The 20,159-nt window shown below is 40.6% G+C and overlaps 1 protein-coding gene and 1 long non-coding RNA gene across 2 annotated transcripts; both read left to right on the plus strand.

The window, feature by feature from the left end:
• The first annotated feature begins 1,513 nt into the window (after positions 1 to 1,513).
• LOC115923150 lies at positions 1,514 to 5,199 on the plus strand. Its single transcript, XR_004063821.1, has 3 exons — positions 1,514 to 1,698; positions 3,515 to 3,708; positions 5,134 to 5,199. It is a non-coding gene; the product is annotated as an uncharacterized LOC115923150 (long non-coding RNA).
• Positions 5,200 to 10,169: 4,970 nt separating this feature from the next.
• LOC754335 lies at positions 10,170 to 20,143 on the plus strand. Its single transcript, XM_030983426.1, has 6 exons — positions 10,170 to 10,244; positions 10,989 to 11,069; positions 14,833 to 14,999; positions 15,550 to 17,961; positions 18,546 to 18,767; positions 19,966 to 20,143. Exons 1-6 carry the CDS (start codon positions 10,177 to 10,179, stop codon positions 20,121 to 20,123), a joined length of 3,108 nt encoding a protein of 1,035 aa, XP_030839286.1. The 5' UTR covers positions 10,170 to 10,176; the 3' UTR covers positions 20,124 to 20,143.
• Positions 20,144 to 20,159: the final 16 nt, after the last annotated feature.

Raw genomic sequence — 20,159 nt, forward strand, 5'->3', positions numbered from 1 at the left:
AACTTCAATAATTCATAACTTTCTTATTTTCATTCAGAATTTGCTCAAACTTTCACTCACCTGATTTTCTTATTATTCTGCCTCTATCGAAACAAACTTATTTTGGGGGTGGACTTTCCCTTTAAAGATACCGTATCCCTTTTGCAGCCAACATCGAATTCTGTAGATCTTTGCAGGAATTATGAATATGTCACGTACGTCCTATATCTGTGAAATTTAAACGTTAGCAGTGTCCTCATATTCAAATTATGCGATGAAACCCGTTTACTTGCTAGACTTCACTGTCACATACTAACTGACTTCTTTCTTTTTTTCATTGGTAATTATATACATAAAATGAGCTGTAAAGGGTACATGAACATTTTTCTACATCTTGTAATGGCCAAAATTAAACTGATTGAATCTTTGCGCAGCACAAAACGTACGACCATTCGGTACAAGTGACTGAAAATCAGAATATTACCTACTGGCTCGATCTATTGATAAAAGGACTGCAATCCCTAAATCCGATTCGAAAACTAAAGGTCGTTATTTTCCCACAAAAAGACATTTTCGAGCACTTTCTTTTTGAGGGAAGTTCTAAATTAGTAATATCTTTCAAATACCGTTGGAATTTAAACTTTTTCTTTTTGTTTGGTCTGCAAATGGGACATAGTACCTTTAATTAAAGAAGGCGTTAGTTTGCCGTGTTGGAAAGTTGTAACAAGTCACCTTGCTGATCGCCTTGATGATCTGGTAACACAGAACAAGCTTTATAATTTCATAATCCCCTGATAATCATTTCAGATTGATCCTACAGTGTTGATCGCTGAGACTACCAAAATCAGGCGCGGATCCAGGGGAAGGAGGCCGAGCGGGCCTTGGCCCCCCCCCCCCCCCCCGCAAAAAAAAAAAAAAGAGAGAGAGAAAGAAAGGGAAAAAAGGGAAAGGGGAAGGGAAAGAGGAGAGAAAGGGAAAGAAAGCAGAGGAAGAAGAAAAGAAAAGGGGAGGAAGGAGATCGGGGGTGGGGGGGGGGGGGCCGAAAGGGAAATCAAATTCAAACGTGGTTTATTTCTAATTCCATAACGGTGGATTACAAATTATGCTGAAATGATATAATTTCCGACAATTTTCCTCACTTTTGAGTAAATTATAGTTTTTTATGCGTTTGTTGGAAATGACAAATTCCTGAATTTACAGCTAGGCAAGAAATATGATTCTTGAGATTCCTACATGTCAGGGCCTGAGAAACGGCGGGGATTGGGAGCTTCGAGCTCCTCCCCCCCCCCCTACTTTAAAAAAAAAGTATATTAAAGAGAAATAAAAAGTGATTTGCACCTTAAAGATCCTAGTGCACAGTTTACGCCAAGCGGTATACAAGACGAAGAAGAAGAAGAATACACGGCTGTTGCCATGAACAGCGCGCTGTTATATTGTGACGTCGAACATCTCTCTAATGCGCATGCGTACAGACCGATGCGGTATTTGCCATGGTTACGCGCAATGCTTTAATTCGCGCACACAAAGTTTGACAGGTGTTTTTTTTTAACGTTTCGTGCGCTTGGTATAGGGTTTTGCATCTCGGGAATTCACAAAATAATGGCAAACTGGCGTTTTTTATAGTGATATCTGTTTTATCCCTCCATAAACAAAGGAAATATATCTAGGTTCTCCAAAAAGAATGTATCCATCTGTCTTCACCTAGGCCGGCAGACAACGGTGAGTAGATCTATACAACGTGTTTAACTTATACGGCTGAAGATTGTTTATGCAAGTATGATCATGATGATGATGGGGGGGGGGGGGCGGATGGGGTGACCAAAGTTCCCGGAGATTTTTGAAATTATTAGGAAATGTGATATTCGACCCATGATTTATCACAAACAAATCATATTATGAAGGAAAAATGATTATGTACGATGGTTAGTGCTGTTTGATGATTTTTTTTCTGTTAAATCTGAAGAGAAATGTTTATGTTTGTTAAATTAAAGCCTATGGGCCAGTCTAACCAAAACGAGCTGAAACATGAAGAAGAAAAAAAAAACATGTAGAATAATTTGTGATGGAGATTCCGAACATGACAATGATTTTTCTTAGAAATCATCAATAATTCTGGAATCTAACTTTAAAAATGGCGACTCAGAACGCGCAGAAAAAGCCCAGTTTCGGTGATGCCGCATTTGACGTCACTGCAGGCGCCTCTCCGGTGAAACTGGGAGGGTGATTTAGGCATTAAAAAGGCAAACTATGGTATAAATTAGAGGGGGGAAAAGAAATTTATATGAAAAATAATATGCACCTGATAATCCCTCTACGTGTCTGGCAATTTCGTCATTCCTAATTATGAAATTATGAAATGATCGAATCGGACATGCCCACAATGACGTCAAATGCATCATCAAGCCTTGTGACCGTATAACCATTTTTCGAGGGGCGTAGCCCAGCAAGCGTAGGATCTGTGAAGGATGGGTGGCTACATGTATTATCATTTTTTGTTCAATTTAGAGATTTTCTGAAAAATCAGAGGCTGGAATATCTAGTCTAGACTATTCATGTTTTGAAAGGCTATGTTAGTTGGTTTGGAGTGGCCCAAGTGTCCGGGCACCTTCGCCTCCCCCACCCCCCCCCCCCCCCCCCCCCCCCCATCATATCATCTCTCTCTCTCTCTCTCTCTCTCGCATCTATTTTTTTCTCCTCTTTTCTTGCTCTGCCCTTTTTCTATCTTTCTCTTTTTCAATGTCCGCCTCTGATTTGTATAAACATGGTAATGTAATCCTGTAATCCTAAATTCCATACTTAGGTTTTGGTTTGTTGAACCTTATTTTGTATTTCTATTTATTTTTGTATATTTTTATTGAAGGACGTTTTGAAGATACCGTAGATTTTGAAGCAGAAGAAGTTAGTTTAAAATCGCTATAAGTTTTGTTTTTTAAAAATACCTTGTTACGCTACTTGACAAAATACAGCACAAGAAATCAGCAGTTGTCGAGAGACAAATTATTTACTTGTGACGCCAGATTGTCGCCTATATAGGAAATTTGCTAGATGAAACCTGGATCAATAGGAAACTTAGTTCACACCATACCTTATTGCGCTACTTGACAGAATACCGAACAATAAAATATATGATTTCAAGTGGCAATCTGGTTCGGTGTGAACTGAGTTCCCTATTGATCCAGGTTTCATCTAGCATTATAAAGACCTAACCATTTGTAAACCAGGTCTACGTGTGTAACTAAAAACCACACAGTTATGATCGGGGGGGGGGGATCCGGACGCTTAAAATTAGATCTATATTAAAGCTCTCCTATTTGCCTTTAAATTTAACGAAAAATATCCATCAAATAGCAAATGCGTCATAAATACATGTATTTATCATTTATAATATTGTCCAATATTTCGAGTACTCGATTTAGCTTACCAAATAAAAAAAAAAAAGCTGTAAGGTCTTAATTAAACTCGGTAGTTTTGTTTAGATCTATTTGTTTGTTTATGTCTTAGTTCGTTTGTATTTGTTTTGTATTTTGTATTTCAGAAGATGCAGACATATTACAGTCAGACCTGCGTGTTGCTATTCATACTCGTATCCACCTATATCGGGTGTTCATCCGCCTGTCCGACCGGATGCATCTGCCGAGGGAGTCCCGAGAAAAAGGATACAGCTGTCTGCTTCAAATCATGGCCTTACACTCACAAACCAGTAGAGTTTGATGAGCCGATCACCTCAATGTAAGTCCCAAAAGATACCAAGGAGACAATTTTTGAGGTGATATTTTCCGACTGAGGATGGATGGGGTCTCATCCCTGAGCACAATGTCCTTGGCCCCATTTCACAAAACTTGTCACCAGTGACAAGAGACAGTCTTTGTTAAAAGCTATTGAAATCCTTGCTTCTGATTGGTTATCAGCAGATTTGTCACTGATTTGTGTCATTTATCAATGAAGAAAGGCTTTGTGAAACGGGTCCCAGATCTACAACAAAAAACCTAAATAAAAGGGATGTAGCATTGACATGTGTACAGTACGGTATTTCCCAAATGAATATCTCTTGCCCAAATTCCAACTTTGTATTAATAGTCAATACATTTTTCGAAGGAGAGAAGAGAGCGACTGAGCAAAACTCAACGTGATGACCGTCGGAATTTCCGAACTCACGGTAAAATGACGTCACCACAATTCCGAGCCAATTTTAATAGCTAGTTCTTCAATGCAGTTTGAAATGCCTTGAAATATGGATTTATTAAGCATATGACTATTTGGATCCTCGATCATTAGGATTTAAAAGTTTCTAATGTGATTATAAATGTCATTTCAAATTCTTCCAAAATCGATTCGTCGTAAAATTGTATAGACTAGTGTGCGTTGGGCTTAAAGGTATTACCAAGTATATGGGGTCATGAATTTGGTTCAAATGAACATTGGAAGCATATGCGATCCTACAATATTCAGTGATCGTTGTCGCGGTTGAAATCGAGTCTAAAGTGATGAAATTGTAGATAATAAACTCTTTATGTTGTCTAGCGCGCTCTCAAGACTGATATCGCTTTAGCTCTAAAACGATGTTTTTTTTTACTACGACCGACCGATCGGATATTACCGTTTGGAAATTATATATCAGGACTGTACATTCTGAGATTTTCATGATCGCAGCTACCATGATGGAATGGCCTTAGGCGCTATTTGATTATTCAATTTCTCGAAAGCAGAAGTGTTTTAGGGGCTAAATTTTCAAGTGCTTATAAATATAATGCATTCACTGGGGCATCCAAATATATCAAAATTGTAAAGAATTACTGTCAATCCAATTTTCGAAATTTCCCAAAAACTTTGCATTACCTTTAATACGTCAAGGTAAGGTTCACTATTTGGGTTCAATGAGAAATGGGCAAGGCTATTTAAATAAATTTAGCTTGACTTTTCGAAAGTCTTGACGACTGTGTTTGGTCACAACTCCGGATAAATTGAAGTCGGAACCCCTCCTCCCCCCCCCCCCTGCGCCCCTCGTACGTACAATGTATAACATGGGAACTAATATTGTAAGACGCATCACGATTTTACTATGTTCTGAATGGTATGAATTATGTTGCTTTCTTTAATAACTCTACATCTATGTATGCCAAGATTTCTCTATGTGTTTTTCTTCTCTCATTGCAGTGAATTTCGTCAGCTCTTATTCCAAGATGTGGAGCCTTACTTGTCAGCAGTGCATGACGTCTCTAACGTAGTGTAAGTTGTCGGGTGTGGTTAGGTTACAGAAGAATAATCTTGAGGAGGGCTTTGTAGAGATGGGGGGGGGGGGCTTTTGCATGCATTTTCTACCTGTTCCTCGCTTAAATTTATTTATAATCGAGGTTTTCTTTTGAAGGGGGGCTTGAGCCCACCCCACCCCCGGCCTGCCCCGTCCTTTGCAAACTTGACAGCCGTTCGTCATACAAGAATACTAATTTTATGCATTGATTTACACGGCGCCAAATATCAACTTCATGCAATATTACTAAATTTAATGATCAAGTAAACGTTGTGCCATCCTACAATCTAATTCCCTTTATAGCATTTAGATGATTGGATTGATGTCGTTTCAATTCATTAAAAATAATGTGGATTTAAAAAATATGTTTTACATCTTCTTATGTTGGTATACTTCTCCGTTGTATCAGTCTCGTGGGTAGACGGTCTAACGGGATGACCCCTTCGACAACTTGCATTGAACTCTTTTTGTAATTCACTTCAATTCAATTCAATTCAATTCAATTCATTTATTTTTTCCTCTTTCAATCGTTCATATTTACAATGATGGTATATTTTAACATATTCACATATTTATATACATATAGATCAATTTGCACAATACAATACATTAAAAAATAAACATGAAATTGAAAGGGAAGGAGGGCCGACTAAAAAGCAGAGCTTGTAGGGTGTAAGCCCCCCTGTAAAAGTAATTATCATGAATTATCATTTTATGAGAAAACAAAACAAAAACAACAATAATAACAGTAACTGATTCAGTAATACAAAAAAAAAAAAAACTTTTAAACGCAAAACATTGATAAATACATACATGTTTATAAAAAGAAATAATCAAAGTTGCATAAAGTCACACTACAAATTATATTTGATTGGGGAATGCAATAGCCTAGTAACTATTCAGAAGAAAGCTTTTAAGTCTCCTTTTGAAAATTTGTATCGAATTACACTGTATAATATCATTTGAAAGAGAATTCCACAGTTTTGGACCTGTAAAAACAAATGTCTTTTGTGCAAAAGATGTTCTATTTAATGGTAAATGAAAAGAGCTCGCCTGGCGAGTGAGGTAACTATGAATCGAATCATTTCTTACGAACATATCATTAAAAGGCAAAGGTAATTGTTTAGTGTTGAGCTTGTACATTAACTGTCCAAGTCGAAAAATATACAAGTCTTTAATTTTCAAAATGTTATTATTCAGAAAAAGATTATTCGTGTGTGCCCGGAAATCTGCATTATTAATAATACGAATCGCTCTTTTTTGTAATATAAAGAGTCTATTAATTTGGGAAGTTGCTGCACTGCCCCAGGCAATAAGTCCGTAATTCAAGTAAGGAAGAATAAGCGTAGAATACAAGGATAACATAATATAATGGGGTAGGAAGTGTCTTAATTTACTAAGGATACCAGTGTTGCGAGCAATGATTTTGCAGATATTGTCAGTGTGCGCTTTCCAAGATAGTTTTTCATCAATAACTAGCCCCAAAAATTTAGTTGTTCGGGCCCTTTGAATGACAGTACCATCAAAAATTATACAATTAGGCAAAGTTGCAACCTTATTACTAAATAGCATGTAACTAGTTTTGTCTAAGTTAAGTGACAGTTTGTTTGCTTTTATCCAATTTGCCACACTTTTAAGTTCGTTATTTAGTATTTGCGTCAATTGCTCTGGATCGCGATGTGACAAAAAAATATTTGAGTCGTCAGCAAAAAGTATAAATTGAAGCAGACAAGATGACCTCACGATGTCGTTTATATAAATAATAAACAAAAGTGGGCCAAGAATACTTCCTTGCGGAACTCCGCAAAGGACAGGTTTACTTTCAGAGAAATTACCATTCAGCGAAACAAACTGGGAGCGCCCTTTAAGATAATTCTTGAACCACGTCAACGGTTTTCCCCTAATTCCATAGTGAGAAAGTTTGTAAAGAAGTACATCATGATCAACAGTATCAAATGCTTTAGAAAAATCTATGAACAAACCAACCGTATTAGAAGACTGATCGATAGCTTTGGCAACCGTTTGAACTAAAGAAAGTATGGCATGGGTAGTGCTACTCTTTTCTCGGAAGCCAAATTGAGTATCAGAGAGGATGTTGTGCTTTTTAAAGAAACTCATGGTCCGTATGTGGACCAACTTTTCAAGGATTTTAGACAAGGTTGTAAGCAATGAGATTGGTCTATAATTACTTGTTAATGTACTGTCACCCTTTTTGAAAATTGGGATTATTTTCGAAATTTTCATTGATTCTGGAATATGTCCAGATAATAATGACAAATTAAATATATAAACGAGAGGATCAACAATATAATTCATAGTTTTCTGTAAAAGGTTGTTATCAATTTCATCAAATCCTGCACTCTTATTTATTTTTAGGCCAGATATAATCTTAATTATCTCTTGTGGGTACGTAGGAGAGAAAAATATAGAACTTTCATTTCTCTCCCCCAAATAGTGGTGAAATGAACGGTACGTGGATGGTATGTGCCTAGCAAGATTAAAACCAACTTGAGAAAAATAATTGTTGAAAATATCTGCCAACTGAACTTCATCTTCAACTATTGCATCATTATGTCTAAGCTTAGTAATCTTAGAATGCTTTGATCCATTGTTGATGGTAGAATTGATGATCTTCCATGTTCTTTTAAGATCATTTTTGCAACGATTGAATTGATCATGATAATAATCTTTTTTAGCAGTACGTATCACTCCTGTAAGTTTATTCTTATAATTAGTATACTGGATCCGTGTTTGATCAGTTAATTTAGATATATATTTATAGTATAATTTATTTTTTCGATTTATTGAACGTAGAATCGAATTCGTTATCCAAGGTAGTCTGGGTGACTTCTTATAATTTTTAGACTTGGGTTTAGAAAAAGGAATATTTCGATTTACATGAGACATAAAAATTCCAATAAAGATTTCATACGACTGGTTAACATCATCTGTATTAAATACGTCATCCCAAGATTCTTCTTTTAGGCTTAGTTTCAATCCACATAGGTTTTCGTCATTATATACACGTCTTTTAGGTGCATCACTAGGAGAGTTATTTGCCTGAAATCGTTCTGAATAATACATGAAAATCGGGAAATGATCAGAAATATCTGACAGAACTATGCCAGCTTTAAATTCAGAGCGTACATTTGAAAAAAAGTTGTCAATAAGAGTTGCCGAAGTATTGGTTATTCTAGTGGGTCTAGAAATAAGTGGCAAGAAAGAGGCAGAGAGGAATGTCTCTAAAAAATCATGTGCATGAATATTAGCATCACTCGTTAAGAGATCATAGTTGAAATCTCCCATTATGATACACTTTTTGTTTTGAACGGAGTGATAGTGTAATAAATTATTCAAAGTGTCCAGAAAATCAGCATGGTTGCTCTGAGGTGGCTTATAAACAACTCCCAAGATAGTTTTTCTTCTATTGCGATCAGTAATTTCAATAAACAAAGTTTCTGCAATTTCATTCATCACTTTCATGTCTTCGATTACAACATATTCAAATTGACTTGGCACAAAGAATGCAACACCACCACCTATTTTGTTTGTACGATTATTTGTAAGTATATCATATCCAGGGAGAGAAAACAGTGTATTATTTTGATCTGAAAGCCACGTCTCAGTTACGCCTAATACTGTATTTTTGGGAACTCCTGTGTTATCTATAAACGAACGAAACTGTTCATAATTCTTGTTGAGACTTCTAACATTAAGATGTAATATAGACAAGCAAGAATCAGTTATACTTTTGAAAATATTTTTGGCCGAGGACTCAGTATAATAGTTTGAGGAAATGAGACCCGAAGCATTATCATTTGGATCCAATCCACATTTCAATTCTTCATTATTAGCACATAATATATCCTGTGTGACATTATCAGAATCACTGGAAATGTTCGTCATCGTGTCAAAGTCAATCATCATTTACAGATAAAATTATGAATGTACAACAAGGCAGAAGCATACTAGGCCCTACTTAATTTGTTGAGATCCTCTTCTCGATGGATGGCTATCGGTGGCATATTGGGGTTCTTCCTCACCAGGATGGTGCCATTTACAGTCCACAGGAATTTCCAGCCAGCCTTCTTCCTTTCCTCATTCACCTTCCTCAGTAGTGACCTCGTTGCCGGGGCAAGATTTTCGTTGATGAAAATCATCCTCTCATCTCTTGAGAAGCCCAGCTCCCGAGTAGTTGTCTCCCGCAGCTTCTTTCGACCAGCATACACTTCATCTCTCACCCTCCTGGTTGTAAATCGTACTATGATTGGTCTTGGACTCGAACCAGAAACACCTTCCCTCTTGCGGCCTAGACGATGGGATACATCAATGTCGGTGTAGTTCACCTCTGGTGCGACCACCTTCAAAACTTTCAATACCGACTCCCTCACATTTTCGCCTTCCTGTTCTGATACACCCGCCACTTCCAGATTAATTCTCCGATGATACTGATCAAGGTCATTCACTTGATTCTCTAGTGCTGACAACTTTTGCTTTAGATCCGCGTTTTCCTTTTTTACAGACTTGTTGTCGTCCTTCAGCGTCTTAATGTCGTTTGTCAGTTCGTCTACTCTCCCACTGAAGAACTCAACAGACCTAGTTAGCTCATCTTGGCCAGATTTGATCTCAGCCAGTTGCGAGGTTAGCGTTTCGTTTAACTTTCGTAGTTCTGACTTAATGTCGATATAATCTTCGTTAAATTACCATTGACTGTTAACTCTCATCTATATTTCTTTCTCTCTCTCTCTCTCTCTCTCTCTTTCTCTCTCTCTCTCTCTCTCTGTCTGTCTTTCTTTCTCTCTCTCTCTCTGTCTGTCTTTCTCTCTGTCTTTCTTTCTCTCTTCTCTCCCTCTCTTCTCTCTCTCCCCCTCTCTCTCTTTCTCTCCCTCTCTCTCGTCTCTTCTCCCCTCTCTCTCTTTCTCTACCTGTCTAACAGCATATACCCGCCCATGAAGTCACCAGATGATAATCCTCTACCAGACGATATGTTAAGGAATGTTGAGCAGCTAAAAGCCCTGTAAGTACATATATGTCCCTAAACCCGAACCGGTGTCTAAGATCTCGTTGAGCTAAAGAAAACTTAAACCTTCGCCTTACTAGCTCTCTAGTTGAAAGCGATTAACCGAAGCTTAGAAATAAGCATCGTCTTGAAGTTTAGTACAATGTGGGGCATAGACTCTAGACAAATGAAACGAAAAATAAAGGTTCAAACTTTTGCCCCTTGAGAGCAATGGCAGAAACCCCTGAAGTGCAGAATGGTCTCTTTTCATGCAACATCGGCATTTTCCACACTCCCCTCGCCCCTTGCCTTTTTCATACCTTTAAGATGTAGCGACCACATGACTCCAACTAATTCAATTGATTTGCATAGAAGAGCCCAAAGCTCTTGTCATATTTTACAACCGAAAATAACATATAAAATCAGAACGTATTATGATCGCGATGTTCTATAATCTGAGGACAAATGAAGCAGTGTGCTTTCAGCCGAACCGTTGCTTTTCATAATTTTCGAGAGAGTCGGGAATGGATTATAATGTTATGATTATTTCTGCTCGTTTTTTTTTTGCGGCAAAGGTTCTTTTCATATTGTGTTCTGTATATTTCAAATTGTCAGTGTAACAGTTATAATGATTAAGAAAATGCGTAGGAATTTAAGAACCTCTTGATTATTTCTAATCGAACGCTACAAGATAAAAGTTCATGTCACTCAAAGTATTTTTTTAACTGAAGTTGTTCATAACTTTTTTTTTCTTCTTCTCAGAACTATCCACCCAACTATTGATCGGCTGGCTCCCGCGGGTTTAGGCAAAGCGATCGAACAACTCACAAATCTAAAGACACTGTAAGTTATTTGTTTGTCCAAATCATGCATAATGTAACATTACTCATTTTCATAAAAAGGAGTTCTAGAATGTAGGCAACGACACCACATGATCGTAAATCATTTTCCCTACCACGCCTAGTGGTTTTTCGGGTTTGAAGCTCATTTCTAAACTTAATATCTATATTGTAGACCTTATTGATGAAACAATTAATTCATGTTTTGAAGCTCATGCATTAGTAATACGCGCTGCACTCGGTTAAGTCACATGGAGTAGAGTTGTGACTTAGACTGCGTGCAATGCACATTCACTAATGCACTCACAACCATCGAAGTATTTATGTTCTCAACTACGTCGAAAGCTGGAGAAAAATGAAGACCACTACGCATCAGTTGGTCCAACTACAAGTACTATCATAATCAATATACAGAAGTAAGCAATTGATGTGAAACTTCAAAGACTATATTATCCCTGAATTTGGTACGAATGGTCTTTAAAATAATACTATCGAACAGTACAAAAGCTCCAAAAAGTATTAAAACAATTACAGACATTAAGGAGAAATTCATTCAATAATATTTAATGAAATTTATCATTTAATGTTATCGTAATTATTACGACAATATCATGATCTATGTTGATATTTCCTCCTGCTGAAATGGTGCTAAGTTGTCCACAAGATTGCCGACTGAAAACTTTTCAACAACAGCAATAATTTTAAACACTCAGTGAAATCATGAGGCGTCTCACAATATTGTTTCACGTGACAATTGATCAGGTGATATAGGCGCTGAATGTACGATTCCCCTATTTAGCTTAAAGGTAAAGACTAGTTATGGTCATGCGATTGCATTGTGAAAGAAACGTTGTGAAATCGATCAGAAACGGTTGATCATCTAGCACAGGCCTTCTCAACTTGCGGCGCGCGCGCCACTTGTGGCGCTTGCGGTCAGTCGGAGTGGCGCGCGACTGTTGCAACAACAAAACAAAAAACAGAAAGAAAGAAAATATATATTTTTGAATCAAATACTCAGCTAAATCAAGAAGTTGCAGTCGAATTTGGTCCCAAAATGCCTGCTTAACAAACAAGAAGAAAGGGGAATTTATTGTTTTTTTTACCATTTTATACGAATCTAAACCTAAGGTCTGAACAACAATTAGCTTACAATGGGATACCAATTTTAACATTGCCAATCTCTGGAAACATCTTGTTTTTTTGTTGTTTGATTTTCACTTTATTTTGACATTTCCTATGTTTATTGCACACAAAACACTACATATAAATATACCTCCAGTGTAATTGTACCCAGGAATTGTACTAATTTTGTCACATCAAAATGAAATTATGATTGATTATATTGTGGAATGAACTGGTGCTAAAAATGCCCCATTAGGGCCTTTAGAAAGCCCTAAATCCACCAGCTTCAGGGGGCTCTGCCCCCTACTACCCCCGTTAGGGCTTCGCCCCTGGACCCCAACCATTTTCGGCTCGGTCGCTACGCTCCCTCGCAGCACAGTCAACCATACAGGGTGGCACCTCAACTACAAATTCTTTTCGTTTTGGCACTTCTAATAAACTAGTTGAGAAGGCCTGATCTAGCATCTAGCATCTGCAAGGTTCTGGAATCATCAAAATGATAAGAAATTTGGCCCATTCTTCGTAAAGTTACAAGAACTATACACAGAAAGATGTATATGGGACTACCCTATATCTTTCACAGACCATGAGAGAAACAAATTTACCAAATATATGAATTAGTAGGCGGTTTCCCGGCAAATTTTTTATTACCATGTATTAGTCAAAACATATTCTTTCACATGATTGGTAATGAGAGCTTCCATTTCATTTTTTGAAATTGGGGCGTTTCCAATACTGGTCTTAAGCTACAGTCCCATATACGTCCCGGACCGTCCCGGACCATCCCGGACCCCATCCGGGGTGATCCGGGATTCGGTCCGTGTTGACACCGTGTTGGCACCGGGGTGGTCCTGGATGGTCCTGGATGATCCTGGATGGTCCTGGATGGTCCTGGGCGGTCCGGGAGTCGACCCCGGATGTTTTTGACGGTCAAAAACTGCCGGGGTGGTCCGGGACGGTCCGGGACAAAAGTTTGATCCGGGGTGATCCGTGTAGCCACCGTGCTGGGTCCGGGGTCATCCGTAGTGGCGCCGGGGCGGTCCGTGTTGATCCGTGGCAGTCCGGGAGTGAGTTATTGACCGCCCAGGACCATCCAGGACCATCCAGGACCACCCCGGTGCCAACACGGTGTCAACACGGACCGAATCCCGGATCACCCCGGATGGGGTCCGGGATGGTCCGGGACGGTCCGGGACGTATATGGGACTGTAGCTTTTAAAGCATCACACTTTTTTTAACAAAACATCCCGGACCATCCCGGATCACCCCAGACCATGGTCCGGGATGGTCCGGAGTGGTCCGTGCTCGTCCGTGCTGGTCCGGCTTTATATGGGACCGGTAAAGCCCCAGTCCCATATAAAGCCGGACCAGCACGGACGAGCACGGACCACTCCGGACCATCCCGGACCATGGTCTGGGGTGATCCGGGATGGTCCGGGATGTTTTGTTCAAAAAAGTGTGATGCTTTTAAGCAACAGTCCCGTATACGTCCCGGACCGTCCCGGACCATCCCGGACCCCATCCGGGGTGATCCGGGATTCGGTCCGTGTTGACACCGTGTTGGCACCGGGGTGGTCCTGGATGGTCCTGGATGGTCCTGGATGGTCCTGGATGGTCCTGGGCGGTCAATAACTCACTCCCGGACTGCCACGGATCAACACGGACCGCCCCGGCGCCACTACGGATGACCCCGGACCCAGCACGGTGGCTACACGGATCACCCCGGATCAAACTATTGTCCCGGACCGTCCCGGACCACCCCGGCAGTTTTTGACCGTCAAAAACATCCGGGGTCGACTCCCGGACCGCCCAGGACCATCCAGGACCATCCAGGACCATCCAGGACCATCCAGGACCACCACGGTGCCAACACGGTGTCAACACGGACCGAATCCCGGATCACCCCGGATGGGGTCCGGGATGGTCCGGGACGGTCCGGGACGTATATGGGACTGTAGCTTAACCTTTAATAACTTTCAAACGAGGAGTTTCCATCGCATCAGAACAATAATTTGTTCTGTTCTTCTTCTATTGTTAATCTACAAAGGGCTATGCATCCTATCAGGAAGATCTGCAGAAAGATTACCAGTTTTGTTGCAGGTACACCACACTTTGCGAGAAGTGTTGCGTAATAACGTGCTACATGTATATAGGATGTGACTCTCATGTGTGTGTATTGGGTTTTTACAGACGTGTTTCAATCAGATATGATTAGTTGGGGACCGACTTTTAAACGTCAACGGCCTTTAAACGTCACCATCCCAAAGACGTGACTCAGTTTTGAACCTGCGTTCTCGGCTGAAAAAGTTTTTAACTTTCATTGTTAGCGGGACTACAGGCGCACGCCACAATGTCTACACACGGGTCCTCCTTTTAAGGTTCTGGTCCGAGGAACGGAGTGTTTTCTCCCGAGTCTGCTTCAAGAAAAGACAGGAGGCGCGCGCTTAAACACAACGCGGCGACAATCATTTTTGTTTTTGTATTTTGTCTGTCTGCCCAGCGCAGGACTCGAATTCACGCGCATGACGAAAGACACGAGAGTCAGACGACGATTCGATAGCGCCATATATCGCCTCCTCTTTATATCATAAAGACTATCAATCATTTTAACGCACTTCATTTTCCCATGCTTCTATATTGTACAGAGATTTGGTAGGAAACTCAATCCACTGTGACTGTGCCCTGCCCAAGGCCCTTGCTTCACAGAATATCCTTCTGCTATCCAAATCACGTATGCCACCTGTGAAGGGGTGTAAGCGCCACGGATTTTCATCTGACCTCTATAATATTCAAGATTTCCTCGAGAAATGCGGTAAGAAATTAAGGAATCAATGGTGTTAAAGACTTTAAGTCAGGCATACTTTTATTTGTTTGTTTATTTATTTATTTACTTACTTAATTGATTATTCATTCATTTACCCGTTCTTATATTAATACAGGGTAGAGCAGTGGTTTAATATAAGATATGCCAAGCGAATTAGAGACGTATAATTGAAAAGGCCAAGTATTTTGAAATGTAAACCTATTCCAATTACAATGTCTTTTAAAATGCAGTAGCAGTCTTGCCGTAGGATGTGAGCTGGTATTTAAATAGTTTATCGTTATCATTTGACTAAATATGCTTAGGGAAGGCAATCACTGTCGTCTTGTTTGCTAAAATTCAGTGCCTTTCCCTTAATGTAAATATCAAGAATACATTTTCCTTTAATATCGCGTTACCTGTACAACCGTTGCTGCATGACTTAAAACTTGGTAGATATACGCTAACATTTTTATCAAGAAAACGTGATGCACACTTGTGGCATGACGCACTTTAGCATTTCATGTTACGTCTATTTGTTTAACGTTGTATCACCTCCTAGCTGAACGTGAGGGTTACGAACTACAAGAACCACCCCACGACATTATGCCTCAGGTACCAGCAGGGTTGTCCAACCGGAGGTTTGGGAACATTCGAGATCAAAATTTGTTCAACAGGGGAATCACATACAACCGGATCAACTCGAGTCCAATGCAACCGAGTGCCGCCAAGCGGGTACCCGGTGCGTTCTCTGGAGTCATTGGGAAACCTCCAAGCGGAGGTTTGTCAGCTTTTGGCCGGAAGAAGCCGAGTTTCTCTGCCAGTACGTTCGCCAGCCGGTTCAGCAAGGCAAGACATCAGGCTGGAAGGTGGGGACGTAGAAGACTATTATCGCTTGATGAAGTCGACATTGATCCTGCTTCCTCGGAGGCAATAGCCACAGCGCAAGGCGAGGAGAAGCGACAAAAGCGCCAGGCAACTACTTGGAATCGGAAACGGAGACGTAGACCAATAGAGATGCTCCCTGGTATGTCTGTTGAGGACTTTATCAATGCGCATAAGCGAAGAGGAAGAGGAAGGAAGATGCAGAATGGATGGACCGAACTATCCGGAGGCTGGAGGTACCGAGATGTCCGATCTGTAGGTGGCGAAAACAGCAGTGATTCCTTTCCCCCTCTAGAAGTTACCGTACCGCCAAACGGACAATCGCAACAGAAGAGTGAGGAAGACAGTCAAGAAGTGTCTTTGCGAAGATGGGGAAGTAGCGGACTATTATCGCTTGATGAAGTCGACATTGATCCTGCTTTCTCGAAGGCAACAGCCACAGCGCAAGGCGAGGAGAAGCGACAAAAGCGCCAGGCAACTACTTGGAATCGGAAACGGAGACGTAGACCAATAGAGATGCTCCCTGGCATGTCTGTTGAGGACTTTATCAATGCGCATCACCGAAGAGGAAGAGGAAGGAAGACGCAGAATGGATGGACACAACTATCCGGAGGTTGGAGGTATCGAGATGTCCGATCTGTAGGTGGCGAAAACAGCAGTGATTCCTTTTTCCCTCTAGAACTTACCGTATCGCCGAACGGACAATCACAACAGAAGAGTGAGGAAGACAGTCAAGAAGTGTCTTTGCGAAGATGGGGAGGTAGCGGACTATCATCGCTTGATGAAGTCGACATTGATCCTGCTTTCTCGAAGGCAACAGCCACAGCGCAAGGCGAGGAGAAGCGACAAAAGCGCCAGGCAACTACTTGGAATCGGAAACGGAGACGTAGACCAATAGAGATGCTCCCTGGCATGTCTGTTGAGGACTTTATCAATGCGCATAAGCGAAGAGGAAGAGGAAGGAATACGCAGAATGGATGGACACAACTATCCGGAGGTTGGAGGTATCGAGATGTCCGATCTGTAGGTGGCGAAAACAGCAGTGATTCCTTTTTCCCTCTAGAACTTACCGTACCGCCAAACGGACAATCCCAACAGAAGAGTGAGGAAGACAGTCAAGAAGTGTCTTTGCGAAGATGGGGAGGTAGCGGACTATCATCGCTTGATGAAGTCGACATTGATCCTGCTTTCTCGAAGGCAACAGCCACAGCGCAAGGCGAGGAGAAGCGACAAAAGCGCCAGGCAACTACTTGGAATCGGAAACGGAGACGTAGACCAATAGAGATGCTCCCTGGCATGTCTGTTGAGGACTTTATCAATGCGCATCACCGAAGAGGAAGAGGAAGGAAGACGCAGAATGGATGGACACAACTATCCGGAGGCTGGAGGTACCGAGATGTCCGATCTGTAGGTGGCGAAAACAGCAGTGATTCCTTTTTCCCTCTAGAACTTCCCGTTCCGCCAAACGGACAATCCCAACAGAAGAGTGAGGAAGACAGTCAAGAAGTGTCTTTGCGAAGATGGGGAGGTAGCGGACTATCATCGCTTGATGAAGTCGACATTGATCCTGTTTTCTCGAAGGCAACAGCCACAGCGCAAGGGGAGGAGAGGCGACAAAAGCGCCAGGCAACTACTTGGAATCGGAAACGGAGACGTAGACCAATAGAGATGCTCCCTGGCATGTCTGTTGAGGACTTTATCAATGCGCATCACCGAAGAGGAAGAGGAAGGAAGACGCAGAATGGATGGACACAACTATCAGGAGGCTGGAGGTACCGAGATGTCCGATCTGTAGGTGGCGAAAACAGCAGTGATTCCTTTTTCCCTCTAGAACTTCCCGTTCCGCCAAATGGACAATCGCAACAGAAGAGTGAGGATGACAGTCAAGAAGTGTCTCTGAGAAGTAAACGAAATATTGTTAGGAATGATCTCGGGAGTATGCTTGGACGACTTCGTCAAAGAAAAGGAGCACAGCCATTTCAGAAGAAAAATCTGTGGACTGATCAATATGTAAGCGGGCAAAGGAGGCGAGGAGAACGGTCAACTAATGGTCAAAACATAACCAACACAGCGGAATATCCACTAACAGGTACCCATTCCACTTCTTTTGAAAGATCCGGTAAAATTCTAGGTCAAGGGTAATTATGTGTCCATACAATTTTGGGCGTTCTTTTAAACCAGACTTTGGCATAATTTTGCCTCTTTTGATTTAATGATGTAATTATTCTTTATATTGGACAAAATATTGACCAAGTTGCAACAAAATCTATTAACAAATGACCAAAGATAGAAGTCGGACACATAAGTTCCCTCGTGTGGGGCATCTTTTTTACCTAGTAAATAAAGAGTGGAAAATTTCGTGGTTTCATTCATCTTCTTTTTTTTTCTTTAATTGAACTCATCCAGTGAAAATGTATTTTCTAATACCGGAAAACCCGTTCAGACTCACGCTCGTCATCATTGAAATTGTTAGATGTAGCAAACATCCCAATTCCCTTCCCCATATGTTATTATTTTAACAGACGTTATTCCTATTTGTTTGCAGGGCCCCGTTTCACAAAACTTGTCTTCAGTGACATATGGCAGTCTATGCTATAATCTACTGAAACCCCTGCTTCTGATTGGTTATCAACAGATTTGTCACTGATTTTTGTAATTTGTCATTGAAAAAAGTCTTTGAGGAACAGGTCCTAGGAGAAACTCCTAACCAATCGCCCACAGGCAACGTTGAGCAGCAATATGTGAATTTAAATGTGGAAGATAGCCGAGGCGAGCCAACAGATGCAGTCCAGCTGGAACGCCCCGTTCCGCCTCCGGTTGAAGCCAACCCTGGTCGTCGTGCTCACCCCCATCCACCGGGTCAAGGAAAAGATCACCGTCATCGTCATCTTCCAGGTACGATCTAGGAACACTAGATAACTATGATAACGTGATATTTTCTTTTGATATATAGTTAGCCATATAATAAAATAATACGCATTGACTAAAATTGGTTGTATACATTTCTGTCTAAAGGATCATTCATGGTTTTCCTTATTTTGTATTCATGATCAAGTTAAAACTTAATAATGACAGATGTTAAGGGTAATGCAAAGTTTCGGGAAATTTTGAAAGTTGGATTGATAGTAATTCTTTGAAATATTGATATATTTGGATGCCCCTGTGTATGTATTATGAGCACTAGAAAATGTACCCCCTAAAACACTTCTGCTTTTGAGAAATTGAATAATCAAATATTTACCGGTGCTCCCGGTAAATTTCAAATTTTTCAAATAGCGGTTTAAGGCCATTCCATGGTAGATGCGATCATGAAAATCTCAGAGTATGCAGTTCTGATATATAATTTCCAAACGGGAATAGCAAATCGGTCGACTGTAGTAAAGCAAAACAATACTTTAGAGCTAAAGTAATATCAGTCTTGAGAGGGTGCTATACAACATAAAGAGTTTATTATTTACAATTCCAGTACTTTAGACTCGATTTCAAACGCGACAACGATCATTGAATATTGTAAAAACGCATATGCTTCCAATATGTTAATTTGAACCAAATTCATGACCCCATACCAAAACTTTGTAATACCTTTAATAATCATGGTTATGTTTTCTTTTCCTAGAATCCTTGTGTATCGTTATCATGTTACATAATTTGTAAATTGACATAGAAATATTGACCGCCTGGGGCACAGTCTGCCCAAGTTGATCTCGAAACTTCATTGTGCTTCGTTACGAGGCGGACTAGTCGAGTGGTATAATGCAGTCTCAAGATCACCCGGGGGGGGGGGGGGGGGCTATAATATTTCATGCCTATAGATAAGATGAGGCTATTTTGCTCAGCATTCCGTAGTGAACCAACTTTATGCCTCCTGTTTAGACCAATGAGAGGCCTGGGCCCCGTCTTACAAAGAGTTGATATTGATCCGAATCAATATCAAGTCCTCCAATCAATCGCAAGTTTGCAGTCTCCCATCTCTTATGTACATAGTTGTGATTGACATCAACTCTTTGTAAGACGGGGCCCTGGAATCGTGACATGCGGTCTATAATAATGTACCCTCTTTTGATATCATAATGATTTTCTATTTCTCTCGTAGATGAAAGAGCTCGTCAGCTCGCAATGTATCAGCTACCGATGAACGATCTCACCTTGAAACTGAACCCGTTTGATCCGTTCGAAGTAGATCTCTTCTTCCAGTACATCCTGCACAACGAAAACCTACCAGAGAACCAGGAGTTACCGCGCCCCCAATGACGAAAACAAATTATGATATGACATGGATTGTGACAA

The sequence above is a fragment of the Strongylocentrotus purpuratus genome, unplaced genomic scaffold (genome assembly GCF_000002235.5).
Source record: "Strongylocentrotus purpuratus isolate Spur 01 unplaced genomic scaffold, Spur_5.0 spur5_scaffold_13, whole genome shotgun sequence".
In the NCBI taxonomy this organism is placed as follows: Eukaryota; Metazoa; Echinodermata; class Echinoidea; order Camarodonta; family Strongylocentrotidae; genus Strongylocentrotus; species Strongylocentrotus purpuratus.